This window comes from Mustela putorius, unplaced genomic scaffold (assembly GCF_011764305.1).
Source record: "Mustela putorius furo isolate JIRA1106 unplaced genomic scaffold, ASM1176430v1.1 tig00000139_pilon_pilon_pilon, whole genome shotgun sequence".
In the NCBI taxonomy this organism is placed as follows: Eukaryota; Metazoa; Chordata; class Mammalia; order Carnivora; family Mustelidae; genus Mustela; species Mustela putorius.
This window is the reverse complement of record NW_025421293.1, coordinates 5,795,418-5,814,128: the sequence shown is the minus strand read 5'-3', so window position 1 is coordinate 5,814,128 and position 18,711 is coordinate 5,795,418. Positions and strand designations below refer to the sequence as shown.

Sequence of the window (18,711 nt, the reverse complement as noted above, 5' to 3'; positions counted from 1 at the left end):
TTATAGCCAAGATATTGGTGCCAAGTCCAATATTGTGAAACTTTTATTGTATGTTTTATTCTAAGAGTTTTATAGGCTGAGCGCTTAAAAAAAAGATTTTATTTGTTTGCGAGAGAGAGAGAGAGACAGCGAGAGAATGACCAAGAACAAGGGGGGGGGGGTGCCTGGGTGGCTCAGTGCGTCAAAGCCTCTGCCTTTGGCTCAGGTCATGATCCCAGGGTCCTGGGATGGAGCCCCGCATCGGGCTCTCTGCCCAGCAGGGAGCCTGCTTCTCCCTCTCCCTCTGCCTGCCTCTCTGCCTACTTGTGATCTCTCTCTGTCAAATAAATAAATAAATTCTTAAAAAAAATCTCTCTTAAAAAAAAATAACAAGGGGAGTAGCAGAGGGAGAGGGAGAAGCAGACTCCCCGCTGAGCAGGGAACCCGATGTGGGACTCAATCCCAGGACCTTAGATCATGATCTGAGCCAAAGGCAGATGCTTAACTGACTGAATTACACAGGCACCCCTCTTTTTTTGTTGCTGTTTAAGATTTTATTTATTTATTTTAGAGAGAGAGAGAAAGCAGGGGGAGAGGCAGAGGGAGAGAGAATCCTAAGCAGGCTTGGAGTTGAGTACAGAGCCCAGTTCGGAGCTGGACCTCATGACCCTGAGATCCCGACCTGAGCCAAAACCAAGAGTTAGATGCCCAACCGACTGCACCACTCAGGTGCCTCAGAAAAGCTGAGCTCTTAGGTCTTTGATCTATTTTGTGTTAATTTTTGTATATGGCATTATATAAAGGTTTAGCTTCATCTTCTGGAGGTGGATATCCACTTGTCCTAGCACCATTTGGGGAAGAGACTAGATAGATGATTCTTTCTCCATCAAGTGTTCTTGGCACCCTTGTGGAAATCATTTGAGCACATACGTGGCTGTTCATTTTGGGGTTCTCTCATTCTGTTTCATTGGTCTCTTTCTCAGTACTGTACTGCTTTGATGATTCTAGCCTTGGGATAAGGTTTGAAGTCTACCAGTGTGGGTCCTTCAGCTTCGTTCTTTTGGCACCCTGGATGTGAATCTTGTCTCTCACTCACTGAACATCAGCTCCGTGCTCGTGCTGGCATTAGGCTAAGCCTGGGACATACAAAGGTGAACAAGGTGCGTAGAGCCCCGCCCCAGCAGAGCCGATGGTTTAGGGGCAGGAGAAAGACAAGTTCAGAGGTCATTCCGGGAGGTAGCATGTGAGTTAGCATGGTCTTTGTGAGTTTCCACTATGGCGTGTTGTGGCTAGCACTCAGAGTACGGAAGGTGCTGGAATGGCTCATCTCCAGATCCCTGCACATGGATCCCAGATTCAGCGGCGGCTTTAGGAGCAAGTGACCATGAGTGTGGAGTGCTGTATCATTGGTTTTTTATGAATCTCTGCCCCTCGTGCTAGATGATGCAGAAGAGATTCATTCTAAAACGAAGTCAGGGAAACACGTGGCTTGAATCAGGCTCGGGGAGATCATATTATTCTGTTCCAAAGTGTCTTCAAGTAGAAATGGTCAATAAACTGAGAAATTGTTGAGAAGACAATGTAATTTCCTTCTTTTTTTTTAGGTGTCCTTTGTTGAGAGTGTAGTTTGGAAACATTTGTTCACACCGGTGTATATGTGTGTGTGTGTGTGTGGTTTTTTTTTTTTTAAAGATTTTATTTATTTATTTGACAGACAGAGATCACAAGTAGGCAGAGAGGCGGGCAGAGAGAGAGAGGAGGAAGCAGGCTCTCTGCTGAGCAGAGAGCCCGATGCGGGACTCGATCCCAGGACCCTGAGATCATGACCTGAGCCGAAGGCAGCGGCTTAACCCACTGAGCCACCCAGGCGCCCCATGTGTGTGTGTGTTTTAAGTAGGCTTCGCGCTGGGTGTGGAGCCCAACCCAGGGCTTGAACTCAACGACCCTGAGATCAAGACCTGAGCTGAGATCAAGGATCTGATGCTTAATTGACTGAGCCACCCAGGCCCCCTTGGTCATTTTGTCCTGATTATGCTTATGTTATGGCCAGCTGATGAGAAACGCTGTGGGATTGTTTGAAAGGGAGAAGGGATTCTGGCAGAGACCGACAAAGGCCAAGATGGGGTCCTGGATGGATGGCACTCTGTAGGGACCGGCTGGCGGTCAGGGAAGCTTCCCTCAAGCCAAGACACGAAATGACCTCTACGTTTGCCAGGAGGGGTGAGGCAAGGGTGGGGAAATTGCCAAGAACAGAGAAGAGCTTGTGGTGAGGCCCAGGGCCCGGAGAGGGCAGGGTTCATGCAGAATTGAAGGATGTCCGGACACGTCGGGCCTTGGGGTGGGGAAGACAAGAGACAATATGGCGGCGACCGTGGCTCTGGCCCTGGAGAGGCTCTCAACGCATGCCGTGGGGTCTGAGTGGGATTCTAAGAGGCATATTGGGGGTGGGGGGGTAAGGGACTGGAAGGATTTTCCAATGTGGTTAGATTCAGGACTTCGTCGCATGAGGAGTCCCTTGGCTATGCCGAGGTGAGTGGCCTGGAATGGGGCGTAGCCGGGTGGGGAGGTGTGGAGAGGGAGCCTTGAGGCTGTTCCTGAATGATGGTGGTGGCCTGGTTGGAGTCATGGCAGTAAGTGGGGAAGAAGACAGGTGGACACATCTAGAACATGACCAGGTTGGCAGGTGAGAGGCTGGTCCTTGGCAGGATGCGGCAGGGCCAGCAGCCTAGTCCCATCACCTATGAGCCTTGATGGCTTCATCGTGCAATGCGTGCCTTGCAGGGTTCTTTGGGGGGGGGGAGCAGTGACAATATGGCTTCCTGTGCAGCTGAGAGTGAGATGCGGCCGGTGACTTGTCCAAGGTCGCTCAGCCCGCGCCCCAGCAGGACACTTGCTCTCTTCACCGGCTCTGCGGAGCCTCCTTGTCTTGGCACAGATGACCTTTATTGGAGCCCTGCTAGGGGAGGGAGAAGGAAGGTACTGTCTGTTCCTGCAGGCCTGCCGCAGACCTTGACGGAACCACAATAAATGCTGTGTTTGTTTGATAAAGCACTTGGCTTTTGGTCTCGGCAGGAGGAAGGGCTGGGGCAGGTATGGCAAGAGCAGGGCAGCCCCACGGCACAACAGTGGGAGGTGCAGTGGGACAGAGCCGCAGGGCCTGGCAGGGGGTGTCCAGGGCTCTGGATTTTGGAGAAACCCAGAACTTTCTCACTGCCCTCAAGTTCCCAGACCCCTGCCTGGCTTTGTAGACCAAAGCATTAACAGTACCAGCTCACGCTCATAGAGGTCCTGTCGTGTGCCTCGTCGTGTGGAAAAGCACATAGGCGGGTCTTCTTTCCACGGGTGCTGGCCTGCGTTGGGTGCTACGGGTGGATAGAAGGTCAGGACAAGTTTCCCTGACTTTGGGGGTGACCTCCTGCTGGAGGGGTCTGACAGGAAGCCACATAACACAGTGCCATCATGGGGTTCCCTCCTGGCAACCCAGAGGATGGCATCGCTGGTCCTCCACACGGCCTGAAGCTAATATCATACCCATTTTGTGGATGAGGAAGCCGAGGCCCAGAGGCGTGAACTGCCCTGCTCAGCCAGCCCCCTTTGGCTCTCCCTCATTTTCTGCGGCAGGGGTGGCAAGGGTAAACATGGAGGCCGTGGTGGATCCTCTGGTTCAACCCCCTGTTGAAATGATGGAGAAACGGAGACCCAGAAAGGGAAGGCGTGTGCTCAAAGGCACCCAGGAAAAGGAAGGGATCTAGAAACCACTGACTCCCCGTCTGTCCTCCAGCCTGTGGTTTTCCGGGATCCCTCCTCTGAGCCTCCCCTCCGCTTGCGGTCTGTACCCCGCAAGCGCCACCACCCCCTGTAGACCCTAATCTCCAAAAACCATAAGAAGAGTTTGAGTGGGGAGACACCCCGAAGCCAGGCCAGGATGTGTGTGTGTGTGTGTGTGTCGTGGGGGGTGGGCTGCGGTGGGCAGGCTGGCTGCAAGCCCCCAGGCTGCAGCTCTGTCCTAGTGTGGCCGGGAGGCGTTATGCTCAGGCTGCCTTCTGGAAGCTCTTGGTAAATGAATAACTTTGCTTCCATGTCCAGGGCTCCCTGGGACAAAGAACCCACTCTATGCCCCTCAGTTCCCACTTGTCATTCCCTGGCACACCCAAGGCCCGAGACTGTGGAGGTTTAAGGCAGATGCAATCCCTTTAGCCCTTCTGACCCCCCCCACCCCCAATTCCATCCCAGACAGGCCCGGAGAAACTTCTCTCGGTTCCCTCCCTCTCCCCTCCTCTTGCTGAACCTCCTCCCTCTCTGACCCTTCCCCCACTGAGCCCCTTCCCATCACTGAGCCCCGTCCTCCCCTCACGGAGGTCCCACTGAGTCCTGCTTTTCTGAACCCACACCCCTCCTCTCCAGCTCTCTTAGGATGGGTCTCCATCACTCACCCCCCCTTTATACTCACTGCCACTCTCTCCCTTTCCTCCCCCTGCCCCGCACTCCAGGCTAGAAGACTGGTCTCCCAAAGACTAATCAGGACCCCGACTCCAGCCCCTCATGCTTTCCCGGAATCCTACAAAGAAGGACTGAAAGCCATAATCTCCTTCCTCTTCCTTGAGTCATAAAGGGTGACAGCGTGTCGGTTTTCTCTAACTAGAGAATCTGGGGGCAGCCAAGCGGAGCATTCTACTGAAAAGTCTGGTGGCCACTGGGACCTTCTGCTTTAGCTCTGCTGCAGGCAAAGCAGTTTGAGATACAGTATCTATTTGGAAATAATCCCAAGTCTCCCCAAGCCCAAATGCCTGTCCCTTGACTCTCGCTCCCTGTCAACTTGCTAACTTGGCCGAAACTCGCATTATAAGCAAAGCTCTTGGACTCATGGTCTACGTACTCTGAGTTTACTTCTCATCTCTCGCTCGCCTTTCTGCCCGCCCCATCTGCCCCGACACCTCTTGCCAAGGCCACCAGGGACCACCCTGATGCTTTGAACCCCGGGCTTTCTCCTTAGGCCGTTTCAGGCCTGACCACTTCCGCCACCTCGGACACCCTTGCCAACGCCCGTCTCTTGACCCTTTTTCCTCTTTGGTTTCTAGACTGACCTCATCTACTCTCCTGGTTTCGGGTGCCACCCGTGTGCTAACAAGAGCCACATTTACCACTCCCGAGTCCCAGGTCTCTATACATGTCCTGCCACTTCCTGGACGTCTCTGCCCGGAGGTCCCCCAGGTGCGAAACTCCGGGCACCCAAAACTGAACCATCGGTTTGCCCCAGTAACCTGGTCTCCTATTTTGGTAAATGGCACCACCAATCCAATCAGTGGCCTAAGGCAGAAGATTGGGATTAACCTAATTTTTCCGCCTCTCCCTCACCCCACATGTCCGAGTGCTTCTCAAGTCCTACGCTTCTTGCTTCCTCTCGGCCCCCATCAGGCCTTGCTCCAGGCCCCAGGGCTCCTGACTTCTTTCGGCCTGCACCATCTCAACAGGGTTGGCTACGGAGCCTCTTGGATGGGATCCCCACCTATTTTGGGGGGTGGGGTGGGGAAGCAATATTAAATTTAATATTTAAGAGCATAAATCTGACCAGGTGTGTTTTTCCCTGACTCCCAGAAACACCAGAGTAAGGTCCAGAGTTTGTAATTCCACGTATGAGTCTGGATGACTCGGCCTCCTCTGGGCTCCTGGGCCTCATCGCCTTCTCTTTTGCGCCAAGCTATCTGTCCAGCTGCCGGGGATCTCCCTTTTCCTGGTCTGCGGCACAGGCCCCCTTTTCCTGCCGCCTGAAACTCCGGCGCCTTCTCCCAGACACAGGTGCTTCCAAGCCTGGTTAAACTCAAGCCCTAAGAGGGTCCCGAGTCCCCCCTCTCTCTCTCTTGGTCAAGGGTCCTGGGAAGAATATGAGACCCCTCATCTCTCCTCCCGGTGAGAAGATTCTGCCCGGCTTTCCTTTTGAGGCGGTGTTTTACAAAAACAATAGGTCTTTTTGTTCTCTTCCCAGTATGAAATCATCGCACGGAACGTCTCTCTCACACGCACAGGGAAGACTCGGTGGGCAGCCAGCCGGGGAGGACGAGGAGTACAGACCCAAGATAGCACAGGCTAGGGAGGGAGGCCCCTGACACCCTTCTCCAGCCTCCCCCACGCCTCTGTCCACGGAGCAGGCCGTTACGGCTTATACTCGCCTCTCGAGATTGGGCCTTCAAGGACCGGGTCCCCAGGGAGGAGGCCAAATGGCCCCCTAGGGCGCGCCCAGCCCAGTTTCCAACCCCGCTTTCTCCGTTCGTTACCCAACGTCTGCCCTCTCTGAGCTTCACTCCTGGGTGCCCCCTTAGCAGAATCCAGCCAAGGCCGACTCTGGCGGGGAGGGAATGGGTGGGGGGTGGGGGGCGATCCGCAGGGAAGCGGACGCCATTCGGCTCTCAGGACAAGGAGGCGCCCGCAGATGCAAAACAAAAGGCTTTTATTGAAAAATATCCACTGGCCCTTTTCACGACAGCCGGCCCCCACCCAACGCGGGCTTCGGGGCTGCGGCCCGACGGGGCTGGGCAGGCGCGGCGGCCCCCGAAGCCCCGCGCTCCGGAGGAACAAGGTTTCACTGTCCGTGCGGGCTGGTCCCCCGCGCGCGCGCCGTGGTCCCGCTCCCCGACCCTGGGGCCGGGGGTGGGGGGAGGATCGGGGGCGAGGCGAGTTGCGGGGGGCGGGGGCGGCCGGGTCGGGGGTCCCTCGCAGTCCAGTGGGAGAGCTCCCGGCGCGTGGGGTGGGCTGGTCTCCGACGGGAGGCTGCTCGCCGGGCTGGTGGGCGCTCCCGCGCGAGGGGTGGGGGTGCTGGGGTCTCCCCGCGGCCGCGCCTCAGACGTAGTCCTTGCGGTCGTAGGCGGTGCTGGTGGCGGGGCCGGCGGAGCGCGGCGCGGAGTAGAGGATCTTGGTGGGCGCGTACTTCTTGTCGCGCGGCGGGCAGGAGCAGCAGAGCAGCGCGCCCCCGAGCAGCTGCAGCGCCGCGGCCGCCCAGCCCACGTACAGCCCCGCGCCCATCTCACGCTTCTGCGCGTCGGGCACCAGCGGGTTGTAGAAGTCCCGGATGATGGTGTTCGCCGACCAGGACACCGGCACCAGCGTGAGCACGGCGGCCAGCAGGAAGAGCACGCCCGCCACGATGGTGATCTTGGCCTTGGCCGTGTCGTCCTGCACGCAGTTGGTGCACTGGGCGCCCACCAGCGCCACGAGCAGCCCGAAGGCGGCCAGCAGGATGGACACGACGATGAGGGCGCGGGCCGCCTGCAGGTCCTGGGGCAGCGCCAGCAGCGAGTCGTACACCTTGCACTGCATCTGGCCGGTGCTCTGCACCACGCAGTTCATCCACAGGCCCTCCCAGGTGATCTGCGCCGTGATGATGCTGCTGCCGATGAAGGCCGTCACCCGCCACATGGGCAGCGCGCAGCACACGATGGTGCTCAGCCAGCCCAGCACGGCCAGCGAGGTGCCCGTGATCTCCAGGCCCATGGACATGGCTGCCGCGCGCCGAAGCCGGCTCTGCCGGGCGGCTCAGGGTGCGGGACGACGAGGGGCCGTGGCCGCTGCGCCTGGGCGGGAGCTGCCGCGCGCCGACGGACGGAGGCCTCAGCGGACGGACGCACGGACGGGCGCACGGACGGACGCACGGACGGCGCGGGCTAACGGCTCCGCTCTGCCGGCTCGCGCCTCGGCAGCGCCTGCACCTGCCTGTGGCTTTGTGGGCGGGCGGCGGCGACTGGGCTGGCCCTGGGCTGGGGCCGGTGAGTCTTAGATCCGTGCCCAGAGCTCTGGCGGGGGTGGGAGGGGCGGAGCCGCCGTTCCCCCGGCCTGGGGACAGTGACGTGGCCCCACTTCCCACCTTCGCCGAGCGCCCGGGGAGGAAGGACTTGGCCGGGAGTGGCGCCCAGCTCGGGGTGGGGGGTGCCAAGTGAGGGCGGGGCCTGCCACCCCGCCCCTCGCTTCTCGTCCCTAACCGTTCCCGAGTTCATTGTCTGGGGCCGGCAGGGGTTGCGCTACGGATCACGATCTGCGCGACACTGCCTGACTTCCCCACATTTTCGTCGCCATTGGCACAGGCGGCGTGGGGAAGGGGGTCTCTGCCAGCTGGCCGGGGTCCCTGGGGCCTGGGAGCGCCCAGTGTGGGCGTGGCCGGGGCTGCTTTCGCGAGAGGGAGGCTGCCCCCGGGAGCTGCGCACCTGCTCCTGGGTCCCTCCCGCCCTGGCTGGCGCGCAATCCGGGCTTGATCCAGGCCCCGGAGGTCTGCGCTCAGAAGCCAGGAACCCGCCTTTCCGCACCAAAGGTACCGAAAAGTTGCCCCAAAGCAGCGCTGGACTCAATTTCACTTCCCGCCCCACCGCAGCGCCCTTCGCCCTTAGTCCTGCGGTGGTCCCGGACGCCTTCAGCAGGGCCGCTCTCCTTTCCCGCAAGTCCCGCCTCCTCATCCATTCTTCTCCTGCTTCACCGCCTGGTCCTCCCGCCCGGGGAGCTGTGACCCATCTTTAATGAAATGGTGGTGAACGGTTGGATCTAGGCAAAAGTGGGAAGTCAGAGATCTTACTTATACCAGCAAAAATGGGTCTCTTTGGGCAAAGCAGAGGATTACAACCCAGCACGACCAAGCCGCAGCAGAACGGTAGACAAGTCCAACAAGCAAAGGAGAAGAACATTATTTCACGGGGAAAAAGAAGGAAGTTGGGCGGAGGGCTTGTTCTGAACAAAAGTCCATTTAAAGCGAAGCCAGAGTTCAGGGCAATGACGTTTCCCTTTCTCATTGCCTGAGTGGCAGAGGTGGTCAGTTTCTTTTAGAAGATGCCACGTGTGGATCTTTCCGTTTGGGGGCCTATAACTGATGATTGTGTCCTGCCGAGGTTCTTCTGCTGGGGTCTGCAACTGACCATTCTTCCCTGTAATCCACGCGGAGTGGCGGACTGCCCCACCTGCCTCTTTTTCCAGCATTCCAGGTCCATTTCAGTGAGGTTTCCTTTCATTAATTTTCCCGTTTCCTTCTTTGAGATCAAGATCTTTCCTCGAAAGCATCGTTGACCAAGAGTTAGGTATTTGGTATAGACTGGTTTTGTCCCTCAGGGCCTGGGAGGACCCACGCTGGAAGGAAAGTGCATAGCAATTGGAAACCACTTCGGACCACGTTTGAGTAACAAGAGTAGGGAGGGAGAACTCTCGGGTGCTTGCCCTCTGAGGTCTGTGTCTTCTCCAGGTTATGGGCATTGGAGGTCATCTTAAAGCGTCAAGCTAGCATCACCTGATTGGGGACATTGTTTTTATGAAAGACTGATAGGCAAGTACAGAATCAAAAGTAACATGACAATTTCGAACTGTATGCTGATTCTAAACCGGGACGCTGGGTCTGCAGGTAGCCAGCTGAAAATGTTTCTTGGCTCTTAATTCCAGTTTAGGGAAGAGAAGTTTCTCCCTATGAAGGCAAGCCCAGGCTCATGGATGGCCCCCGGAAGTCCCTGCTTAAAGTAGGTGCAAGAGCAGAATAGTGAATATTGCACAAGCACATGGAAAGAACCAATCCAGTGCACTGGGAAGAAACAGTGTAAGTATCAACATGAAGCAAAAGTGTAACTCTTTGCAGAGCAGCAACATTTCAGAGACTTATCTCCGGGCTCCCCACAGGCTCAGTCAGAGACCATGCAGCTCTTGAGCTCAGAGCTGTGAGTTAGAGACCCATGTTGGATGCAGAGATTACTTTAAAATATTTTTTTAAAAAATTATTTAAAATTCATTAACTAACATACAGTGTATTATTAGTTTCAGAGGTAGAGCTCAGTGGTTAAAAATAAAATCTTAAAAAAAATAAAAGAGGAGCGCTTGGGTGGCGCAGTTGGTTAAACCTCTAATTTTTTTTTTAAAGATTTTATTTATTTATTTGACAAAGAGAGAGATCACAAGTAGGCAGAGAGGCAGGCAGAGAGAGGAGGGGGAAGCAGGCTCCCCGCTGAGCAGAGAGCCCAATGCAGGGCTTGATCCCAGGACCCTGAGATCATGACCTGAGCCGAAGGCAGCGGCTCAACCCACTGAGCCACCCAGGTGCCCTAAGCCTCTAATTCTTGACTGGCTCAAATGGTATTCTCCGGGTCATGAGATCGAGCGCTGAGTGGGGCTCCCTGCTCGATGGGGAGTCTGCTGGAGATTCTCTCTCTCCCTTTCTATCTGCCCCTTCCCCCAAATAAATAAATAAGTCTTTAAAAAAAATAAAAACTATCAAAATTAGAAAAACAAATAATAAATATCGTTATCTCAAAAAGAACTATGTTGAAAACAAATGTTATTGAATAATACAGTCTAAAGTTGTAAATTCAGAGACCATGGATTTGGATAAGAATCCATGATCAGTTCATAATTGGTTTTTATTTTAAATTTTTTAAAAAAATTATTATTTTAATTTTAAATAGTTTATCTTTTAGATTCTTACATTTTTTTGGTCAGTTAATAGTTCAGATGGAAGAAGGATTTTTATGAATTCTGAACCATCTAAGACTTCAGCAAAAAGCAAGTGAAAAATTACTTTATTCCGGGATCATGACAAAGCTGTCCCCGAAAGGCCAGAATCAAGAGAAGAGGTTCCCGTCTTTTGCAAAGGCTGGAGAAATGCAGAGAAAGGGTATTTTCATCCCGTGGAAAAGAGAAAAAGGCATACAGGCCTGGTCTGGACATCCTGGAAAAGTTGTCTTGTCAGATGCCCTCCGTTTCAGTTCTGGGAAATCTTCAGTTTTCAGGTCACCAGGTTCTATCAGGATTTGGTGCCTTTCCTCCCTCCCTCCCTCTATTTCTCTCTCTCTTTCTTGCTTTCTTTTCAGATTTTATCCATTTATTTGAGAGAGAGAGAGTTGGAAAGAGCAAGCAGGGGAAGGAGAGGAGTAAGCAGATCCCACTCTGGGCTTGGAGCCCCGTCTCACAACCCTGACATCATGACCTGAGCCAAAATCCAGAGTCAGACACTAAACCGACTGAACCCCCCAGGCACCCCAGGGTCTGGCGCTTTCTTTATTTTATTTTTTAAAAAGATTTTATTTGTTTATTTGGCAGAGAGGGAGATCCCAAGTAGGCAGAGAGGCAGGCGGAGAGAGAGGAGGAAGCCGACTCCCTGCTGAGCAGAGAGCCCGATGCGGGGCTCGATCCCAGGACCCTGAGATCATGACCTGAGCTGAAGGCAGAGACTTAACCCACTGAGCCACCCAGACGCCCCTCCAAATCAGCTTTTTGTGAAGTCCTGGGGCATTACTGTCCAGGTGTATTTCCATTCTTTCAAGCGAAGGCGACAAGTTCATGGCTATCCTTATCAGCTGGAATACTAAAAAGGACCTCATAGGTCAATTGCAGTGAAACATTGGCTTTCAGCGGGAATGGATGTTGGTCGTGGCCCACTGGGGCCAGGAACACCGGGGAGGGGAGGGATGACAGTGTTATTTATGGCTCAAAGGTCCTGGGCGGATCTCCATCCTGGGCCATTGGGTTTTCTCACAGGTAAAATGAGGGTGTTAACAGTGACTCATACGAGGAATAATGAGCACCTAATAGTCATCGTCTATTATGGGCTTGATGCCTTGAAGGTCCCCTTTATGTAGACAGTGTTGATTCATTATGGGAAGAGGTTTTGAGGGATCTCTTTGAATCTGGATGGCGGGTGGACAGTGTTTCTGCCAATATCAGCTGAGGATTTTGCCCGTAAAGTCAATGGTAGCTGATCTGATAGGAAAGAATGATCCATGTCCCCAGATTCAATCACATTGCCATCAGAGACAACACACAGAAAACACGCCAAAGGATCATTAATGTCTCCTGTTTGGCATTTCAGCTTTAATTAATTAATTAATTAATTAAAAAGATTTTATCCATTTATTTGAGAGAGAGGCAGTGAGAGAGAGAGCATGAGAGAGGAGAAGGTCACTGGGAGAAGCAGAGTCCCTGCGGAGCTGGGAGCCCGATGCGGGACCCGATCCCGGGACTCCAGGATCGTGACCTGAGCGGAAGGCAGTTGCCCAACCAACCGAGCCACCCAGGTGCCCTCAGCTTTATTTTATTTTACTGTCAACTTCTGGAATTACTTTTCCCTTTTAGGAGAAAGAAATTCTGGCATGATACTTTCCTAAGAAATCTTGGCCCAGCAAATGAATACAGGCAGAGGAAGTAGGGAGGAAAGGGTACATATCTCCTGTTGGACAAGAGGGAATAGGTTCAGAGGCAGGAAACTGTTGAGGTTTATTACAAACCCCTATAATCTGAAGCCCTATTATTTTAATACTTTGAGACAGGGGTTGCAGTCTAGGTCGGTGTCAGTAAACACAGAGACAGACTCATATTTCTCCAAGCTGATTAAGAGTGAGGGTTGGGGGCTGCCTGGGTGGCTCAGTGGGTTAAGCCTCTGCCTTCAGCTCGGGTCATGATCTCAGGGTCCTGGGATCGAGCCTCGCATCGGGCTCTCTGCTCAACGGGGAGCCTGCTTCCTCCTCTCTCTCTGCCTGCCTCTCTGCCTACTTGTGATCTCTCTCTCTCTGTCAAATAAATAAATAAGATCTTTTTTTTTTTTCTTTTAAAAGAGTGAGGGTTGGAAAGAGCCCCTTGTTGTTTCTGGAAGCCCGGACCCTGGGAACTGGGAATACATTGGAAAGACCCACCAGACGCCTGGAAGCAACTGGAGTGCTTAAATTAGTAACAATGTTAAAAAAAATTTTTTTTAATGCCCTGGATCTTTGCAATAATAATAGAAACTAGAAAGTTTTTTGGGGGGGGTGGGGCTTCATTTGCCTGAGTTGGAAATTGAGAATTTTACCCGCCTTTCTTTTAGGGGACTCATCTCCGACATGAGCAAGGCGGTCTAAATCTGGAGTGGCTTAAAATAAATAAATAAATAAATAAATAAATAAATAAATAAATAAATCTGGAGTGGTTGCTTTTCCATTCCACTTTGCTCCTTTTAACTGAAAGAGAAAGATCCCTGTCCAGCCTGTTAATGAACATAGACTTACTTTCCCTGGATGGAGTTAACATCTAAAGGGAGACCAGAATATTCCTTTTTTTTTTTTTTTTAAGCCCAATATGGGTCTTAACCATGGGACCCTGAGATCAACACATGAGCTGAAATCAAGAGTCGGACGCTTTACCGACTGAGCCCCCAGGTGTCCCCGGAATACCCTTAAAGGACAATTTGGAGCGGACTGTAATCGTTAGGAGCGGGACCATCAGATCTCTGTGCACAAGCCCAACTCTTGTTCCAATCAGCTTGTGACGACTGTCATTGCTCGGAGGGAATTTCCAGACAGTGTTCTAGCATCTTGCCAAAAGTTAGGGGCTCCTTCCTCGAAATCCCCTTCAGGATGCTACTTTCCTGTTCGTTTTATCCAGTGCTCGCCCTGGTCCTCAGCAGCAGGCACGTGGGCTGATGGAGAGAAATCTCAGAAACCATGTTGTTAGCTGTGAATAAATGTCAGACTTGTCAGCAAGGGGCTGGGGCCCTCCATCACTTTAGGAAACTCATTTTGCTTAAGACTCATCACCCAGCTCTAGTCCGGGGAAGGTAGGAAACTTGAGGTCCGTTTGTTTATTTATTTATCTAAGATGTATTTTTATTTATTTGAGGGAGGGGCAGAGGGACAGGGAGAGAGAGAATCCCAAGCAGGTTCCACGCCCAGCACGGAGCCCAGAGCAGGGCTCGATCTCACAACCCTGAGATCACGACCTGAGTTGAAATCAAGACCCAGACTCTGAACCGACTGAGCCACCCAGGGGCCCCATACTCGATTTTTCTTATTTATTTTTCATTCTTTCTCTTCTCCCATATGTCATCTCCACGGGGGCAGCCAGAATGTCCCCAAACAGGCAAGGATTTCTGCCAGTTTTATTTGCCCCAAGGGAGCTTTGTAATCTAATAGGAACCAAGGGCACCTCCAAGGGAGGGGAGAGCCCTCACAGAGCGGGACCTAAGGGGTTTTCTGGTTTGCTCACATTTTTCAAACCACACACATGCAGCCTGTGTCCTTTTCCTAAGCGCCCAGGCCCCGGGGTGATAGCAAAGTAGGGGAAACAGGGCCAGAGGCCCTTGAAAACTACGGTTCTGCTTCTTGCAGGGGCAAAGGTCTTGGGCTGGGCCTGTTGGAGCTGGGCTGGGCAGGACTGGGAGTGCCCGGCCAGAGGGCCCAGCTGGTGCTGGGTGGGGGCTGCCCTTCAGAAGCTTCGGGTAGTCCGGGTCCATTTCAGTGGACTGCTGGCTGCTGCATTTTCCTGGTTTGTGGGGGTGGCTTTGGGCAAGAAGAGAAATAGAGCCCCCAGGCAGCTGGGCTGGGTTTAGGGGGGTCGAGGTCAGATGCCTTCAGCCAGAGCCTGGGTCCCTGGCTGGTGGTGCCCGGGTGGGGAGGGCTGTGTGCTCTGTCTCTTGCTAGCTACAGGGCTGAGGACAGTCCTGTCACTTCTTTTACCTGAGCTTCCTCTTCTGTCCAGCAAGGAAAACAGTGTCTGTAGGGCCCACCTCCCAGGGCTGGGGGCAGAATGGACACGTGAGAGTAAACCAGGGAAAACAAAAAAACAAAACAAAACAAAAAACAACCCAGGCAGGACATGCCAAGGTGCAGAGAATGTGTGGAAAGAGCGTGGGGTGTAGTTGGCCAGACCGGAAAGGGAACCCAGCGGCCCCTCCCCAGCCGTGTGACCTTGAGCAGGTGCTTTTCCTCCTGGAGCCTCAAGTTCCTCAGCTGTGAGGAGGGGCTTGTTCTGAGCTGCTTGGGTTAGGGGAGGTGGGCAAGGAGAGGGGCCTGGCTCCAGAGGCTGAGGGGTGGGGGTGTGCTGGGCAGGGCTGAGAGGAGGTAGCTGGACAGGAAGCTTCTTGCCCAGGGGCCAAACTTCAGGGACTCTGCAAGTAAGACTTTGGCTCCGGGCAGATAGCTCCAGCTCTCTGCTCCGCGGGGAGCCTGCTTCCCCCCTCTCTTTGCCTGCTTCTCTGCCTACTTCTGATCTCCGTCCCTCAAATCAATAAATAAAATCTTTAAAAATAAATAAAATCTTTTTTAAAAGGTTTTATTTATTTATTAGAGAGGGTGAGAGAGAGAGAAATCACGAAAGGGGGGGAAGGTCAGAAGGAGAAGCAGCCTCCCCGCTGAGCAGAGAGCCCCATGCGGGACTCGATCCCAGGACCCTGGGATCCTGACCTAAGCCAAAGGCGGATGCTTAACTGACTGAGCCACCCAGGCATCCCTTAAGAAACAACAACAGCAACAACCATAAAGAGATACCACTTCATACCCACAGGGATGGCTGGAATTATAAAGATGGACACAGACGGACGGTCCCAAGGAGCTGGAGAAGCGGGAACCCCCATACTCTGGGGACGTCACATGTCATGGCTGCTTGTGAAAACCAGTGCGGCAGTTCCTCAAAAGTTCAGGCTACTATTTGCCCCAGCTTTTCTGCTGCTGGGTATCAACTCAAGGGAAGTAATAAATAGGTTCATGCAAAAGCTTGCACATGAATGTCCTGTTTGTAGCAGCATTATTCATAATAACCCCAAAGTGGAGACGTTCTGAGCGTCCCCTGATGAATGATTAACCAAATGGTAGGTATGTCTATCAACAGAATATTATTTGGCTGTAAAAAGGAATAGGGCACCTACACCTGGATAACCTTTGACACATTACAGTAAGTTAAAGATGCCGGTCACAAAGCCTGACACATTGGGTGAGTCCATTAAAAAAAATATATATCCAGGGGCACCTGGGTGGCTCAGTGGGTTAAAGTGTTTGCCTTCCGCTCGGGTCATGGTCCCAGGGTCCTGGGATCGAGTCCCGCATCGGGCTCTCTGCTCAGCAGGGAGCCTGCTTCCCTCTCTCTCTCTCTGCCTGCCTCTCTGTCTACTTGTGATCTCTCTCTGTCAAATAAATAAATAAATAAATAAATCTTTAAATAGGGAGCTGTAGGGCCTGGTTGTGTTCAGGGTCTGCAGTATGTCTATGCCTGTGTGTGCGCATGCGTGTGTGTTTCCAAGGAGCAAAGCACTAGGAAAAGAAGGAATAGAAAAGTGCCTGCGGCTCCATGAGCCTCTTCCTTATCTCCTGCCCAGTGTCCAACCCCAGAGAGTAGGCATCAGGGGCCTGGGGCCAGCTTCCCCCCATGGCAGCCCCTGGGGCACCCTCCTGTTTCTTCCAGTCCCAGCACGCTCCGGCCCTTCCTGTGCCCGCCTCAGTAGGCAGTGACCGCTGGGGCCACCTTCTTGTAGCCTCGAGCATGAGAAGCCGGGAGAGCTTTGTGCAAGGGGGGAGGGGGCGCAGGAGGGAAGAGCCCAAGGCTTGAGAAGCTTGGGGGCCCCGATGCCCTTGTTGGGGACAAATCAAGGACAAGGAGAAGAGCAAAAAGTGTGTACACGGAGGGGGCCCATCGGTGCCTACTGGGATGGCCGAGTCCTCACGGGAAATGTCATCGTTCGGCCGCGGCGTCTAGGTGTCCGTCTGGTGGAGGGTGTGTGTGAGTGTGGGTGTTGGGGGGGGGTGTAGTGTGCAGTGTTTGTGAATGACGTGTGCGGATGTGTGTGAGGCTGAGAAATAAACGGTAATGATGATGCGTATCGCTACACGTGTGTTTTAAAGGTGGTTATCAATTTCATTTGATCACAGTACTTATCTATGCTCCCAGCGCTTGGCCAAGGGTTGCCAAGGGTTGCCAAGGGCAGCCCCGGGGCAGAATTCAGCCTGCAGAGTCTCATTTGACCAGCACAAGGTTTTTCCAACACTACAGAGTGGGACATGCACACTCTGGTTGCTGATGGTAGCTCGTGTCTTTCTTTCTTTGTTTAACTGGCCTTTTAATTTAGGGATCGTTGTAGATTCACACACAGTTGTAAACAATAATGCAGAGTTACTCACATATGGTTGTAAAAAGCGACACGGAGATCTCCATACTCCCTACCAGGTTTCCCCCAGTGACGACATCTTATAAAATTATAGTACAAGATCGCAACCAGGATATTGACATTGGTAGGACACAGAGCATTTCCAAACCGCAGGGGGTCCCTCATCAGTGATTGATTGATTGATTTTTCAATTTGTGGGGGAGGTGATCATGAGGCACTTTTTAAAAAAAATGAATTTATTTACTTATTTGACAGGCAGAGATCACAAGTAGGCAGAGAGGCAGGCGGAGAGAGATGGGTAAGCTCCCTGCTGAGCAGAGAGCTGGATGTGGGGTTTGATCCCAGAACGCTGGGATCATGACCAGAGCCGAAGGCAGACACCCAAAGACTGAGCCACCCAGGCGCCCGTTCTCATCTGATCTCTAATACCCACGCCCCATCCTGGCCCCTGGCAATCACTCATCTGTTGTCATTTCAAGAATATTATATATAAGGGTGCCTGGTTGGCTCAGTTGGCGGAGCCTAGGACTCTTGATCTCGGGGTCATGAGTTCAAAGCCCATGTTGGGCAAAGAGATTATGCAAATGAGTAAAACTTCAGAAAAAGAATGTTATGTAAATGGAATCACACAGTACGAACAGTAACTTGGTGTCGGTTTTGGTCACCCAGTGTGATTCTTGTTCACGCAGCTTGTCATGTGTCTCAAGTCATGTGGCTTGTCCCTTGTTATTGCTGAGTGATATTGCCCGATATGGACGTGAACTTTTTCTGTAACTAACCATCTCCTGCTTGAAGGACGTCTGGATTGTTTCCAGTTTGGGGCTATTACAAACAAAACAGCTGAAAACCGCCTACCTACAGGTGTTTGTGCGAACACGTCTTCATTTCTATGGGGTAAATGCGTGTGGATGTGATTTCGGGGTTGCATGGTAGTTGTACGTTCAACTTTTAAAGAAACAGCCAAACTGCTTTCCTGAGTGGCTGTACCATTTGTCATTTCCATCAGCAGTGTGTGAGCTGTCCAGTTTCTCTGCATCCTCAGCAACATTGGGTACTGTCCCCAGATTTTACTGAAGTCATGCTGAGAGGTGTGTCATGGCATTTTGCTATGGTTTCAATTTGCCTTTCTTTAATGACTTCGCGATGTTGGACATCTTTGCATCTGCTTATTTGCCATCTGTGTATCTCCTTTATTGAAATGTCTGTTGGTAGCTTTTGCTCATGTTATAATTGGATTTCTTGCCTTTCTTTCTTTCTTTCTTTCTTTTTTTTAGCTCTTGTGTTTTGAGAGTTCTTTATATATCTTACATAGTAATCCTTTGTTGAATGCGCGGTTTGCAACTGTTAACCTTAAAAAAGGAAACTGGCAGTTCCTTATTATTATTTTCTAATTAATTAATTTATTTATTTGATAGAGATCACAAGTAGACAGAGAGGCAGACAGAGAGAGGGGGGAAGCAGGCTCCCCGCTGAGCAGAGAGCCCGATGCAGGGCTCGATCCCAGGACCCTGAGACCATGAGCTGAGCTGAAGGCGGAGGCTTTAACCCACTGAGCCACCCGGGCTCCCCAACCCTACTATTTTTTTTAACGAGTTTCCTTGTCCAGTGTGAGGCTCGAACTCATCACTTGCTTACGGACTGAGCCAGCCAGGCACCCCAAAACTGCCAGTTTTAAAAAATGGTTTTATTTGGGATTAAGGGAGAATCTATTAAACGAACTATGGCAAAAACCGCAGGCAGGTCCAGGGAGGAACGCTCTTTTCTAGAAGAGGGGGAAGTTGAGAAGTTTGTTAAAACAAGTCCACTGGAGGAAGCTGGGGGCACAGAGTCTAGTAGCTTCTCATTGGCTGTGTGGTGACAGTTTCTCATTGGCTGGG

General features: G+C 52.5%; 1 protein-coding gene across 1 annotated transcript; it reads right to left on the bottom strand.

The window, feature by feature from the left end:
* Positions 1-6,407: 6,407 nt before the first annotated feature.
* Positions 6,408-7,794, bottom strand: CLDN3 (claudin 3). Its single transcript, XM_004761671.3, has one exon. It carries the CDS (start codon positions 7,468-7,470, stop codon positions 6,814-6,816), a length of 657 nt encoding a protein of 218 aa, XP_004761728.1. The 5' UTR covers positions 7,471-7,794; the 3' UTR covers positions 6,408-6,813.
* Between the last annotated feature and the right edge of the window lie 10,917 nt (positions 7,795-18,711).

What these genes read in the sequence shown, in the direction of transcription:
- CLDN3 (XM_004761671.3), bottom strand. Translation starts at nt 7,470, where the DNA reads ATGTCCATGGGCCTGGAGATCACGGGCACCTCGCTGGCCGTGCTGGGC.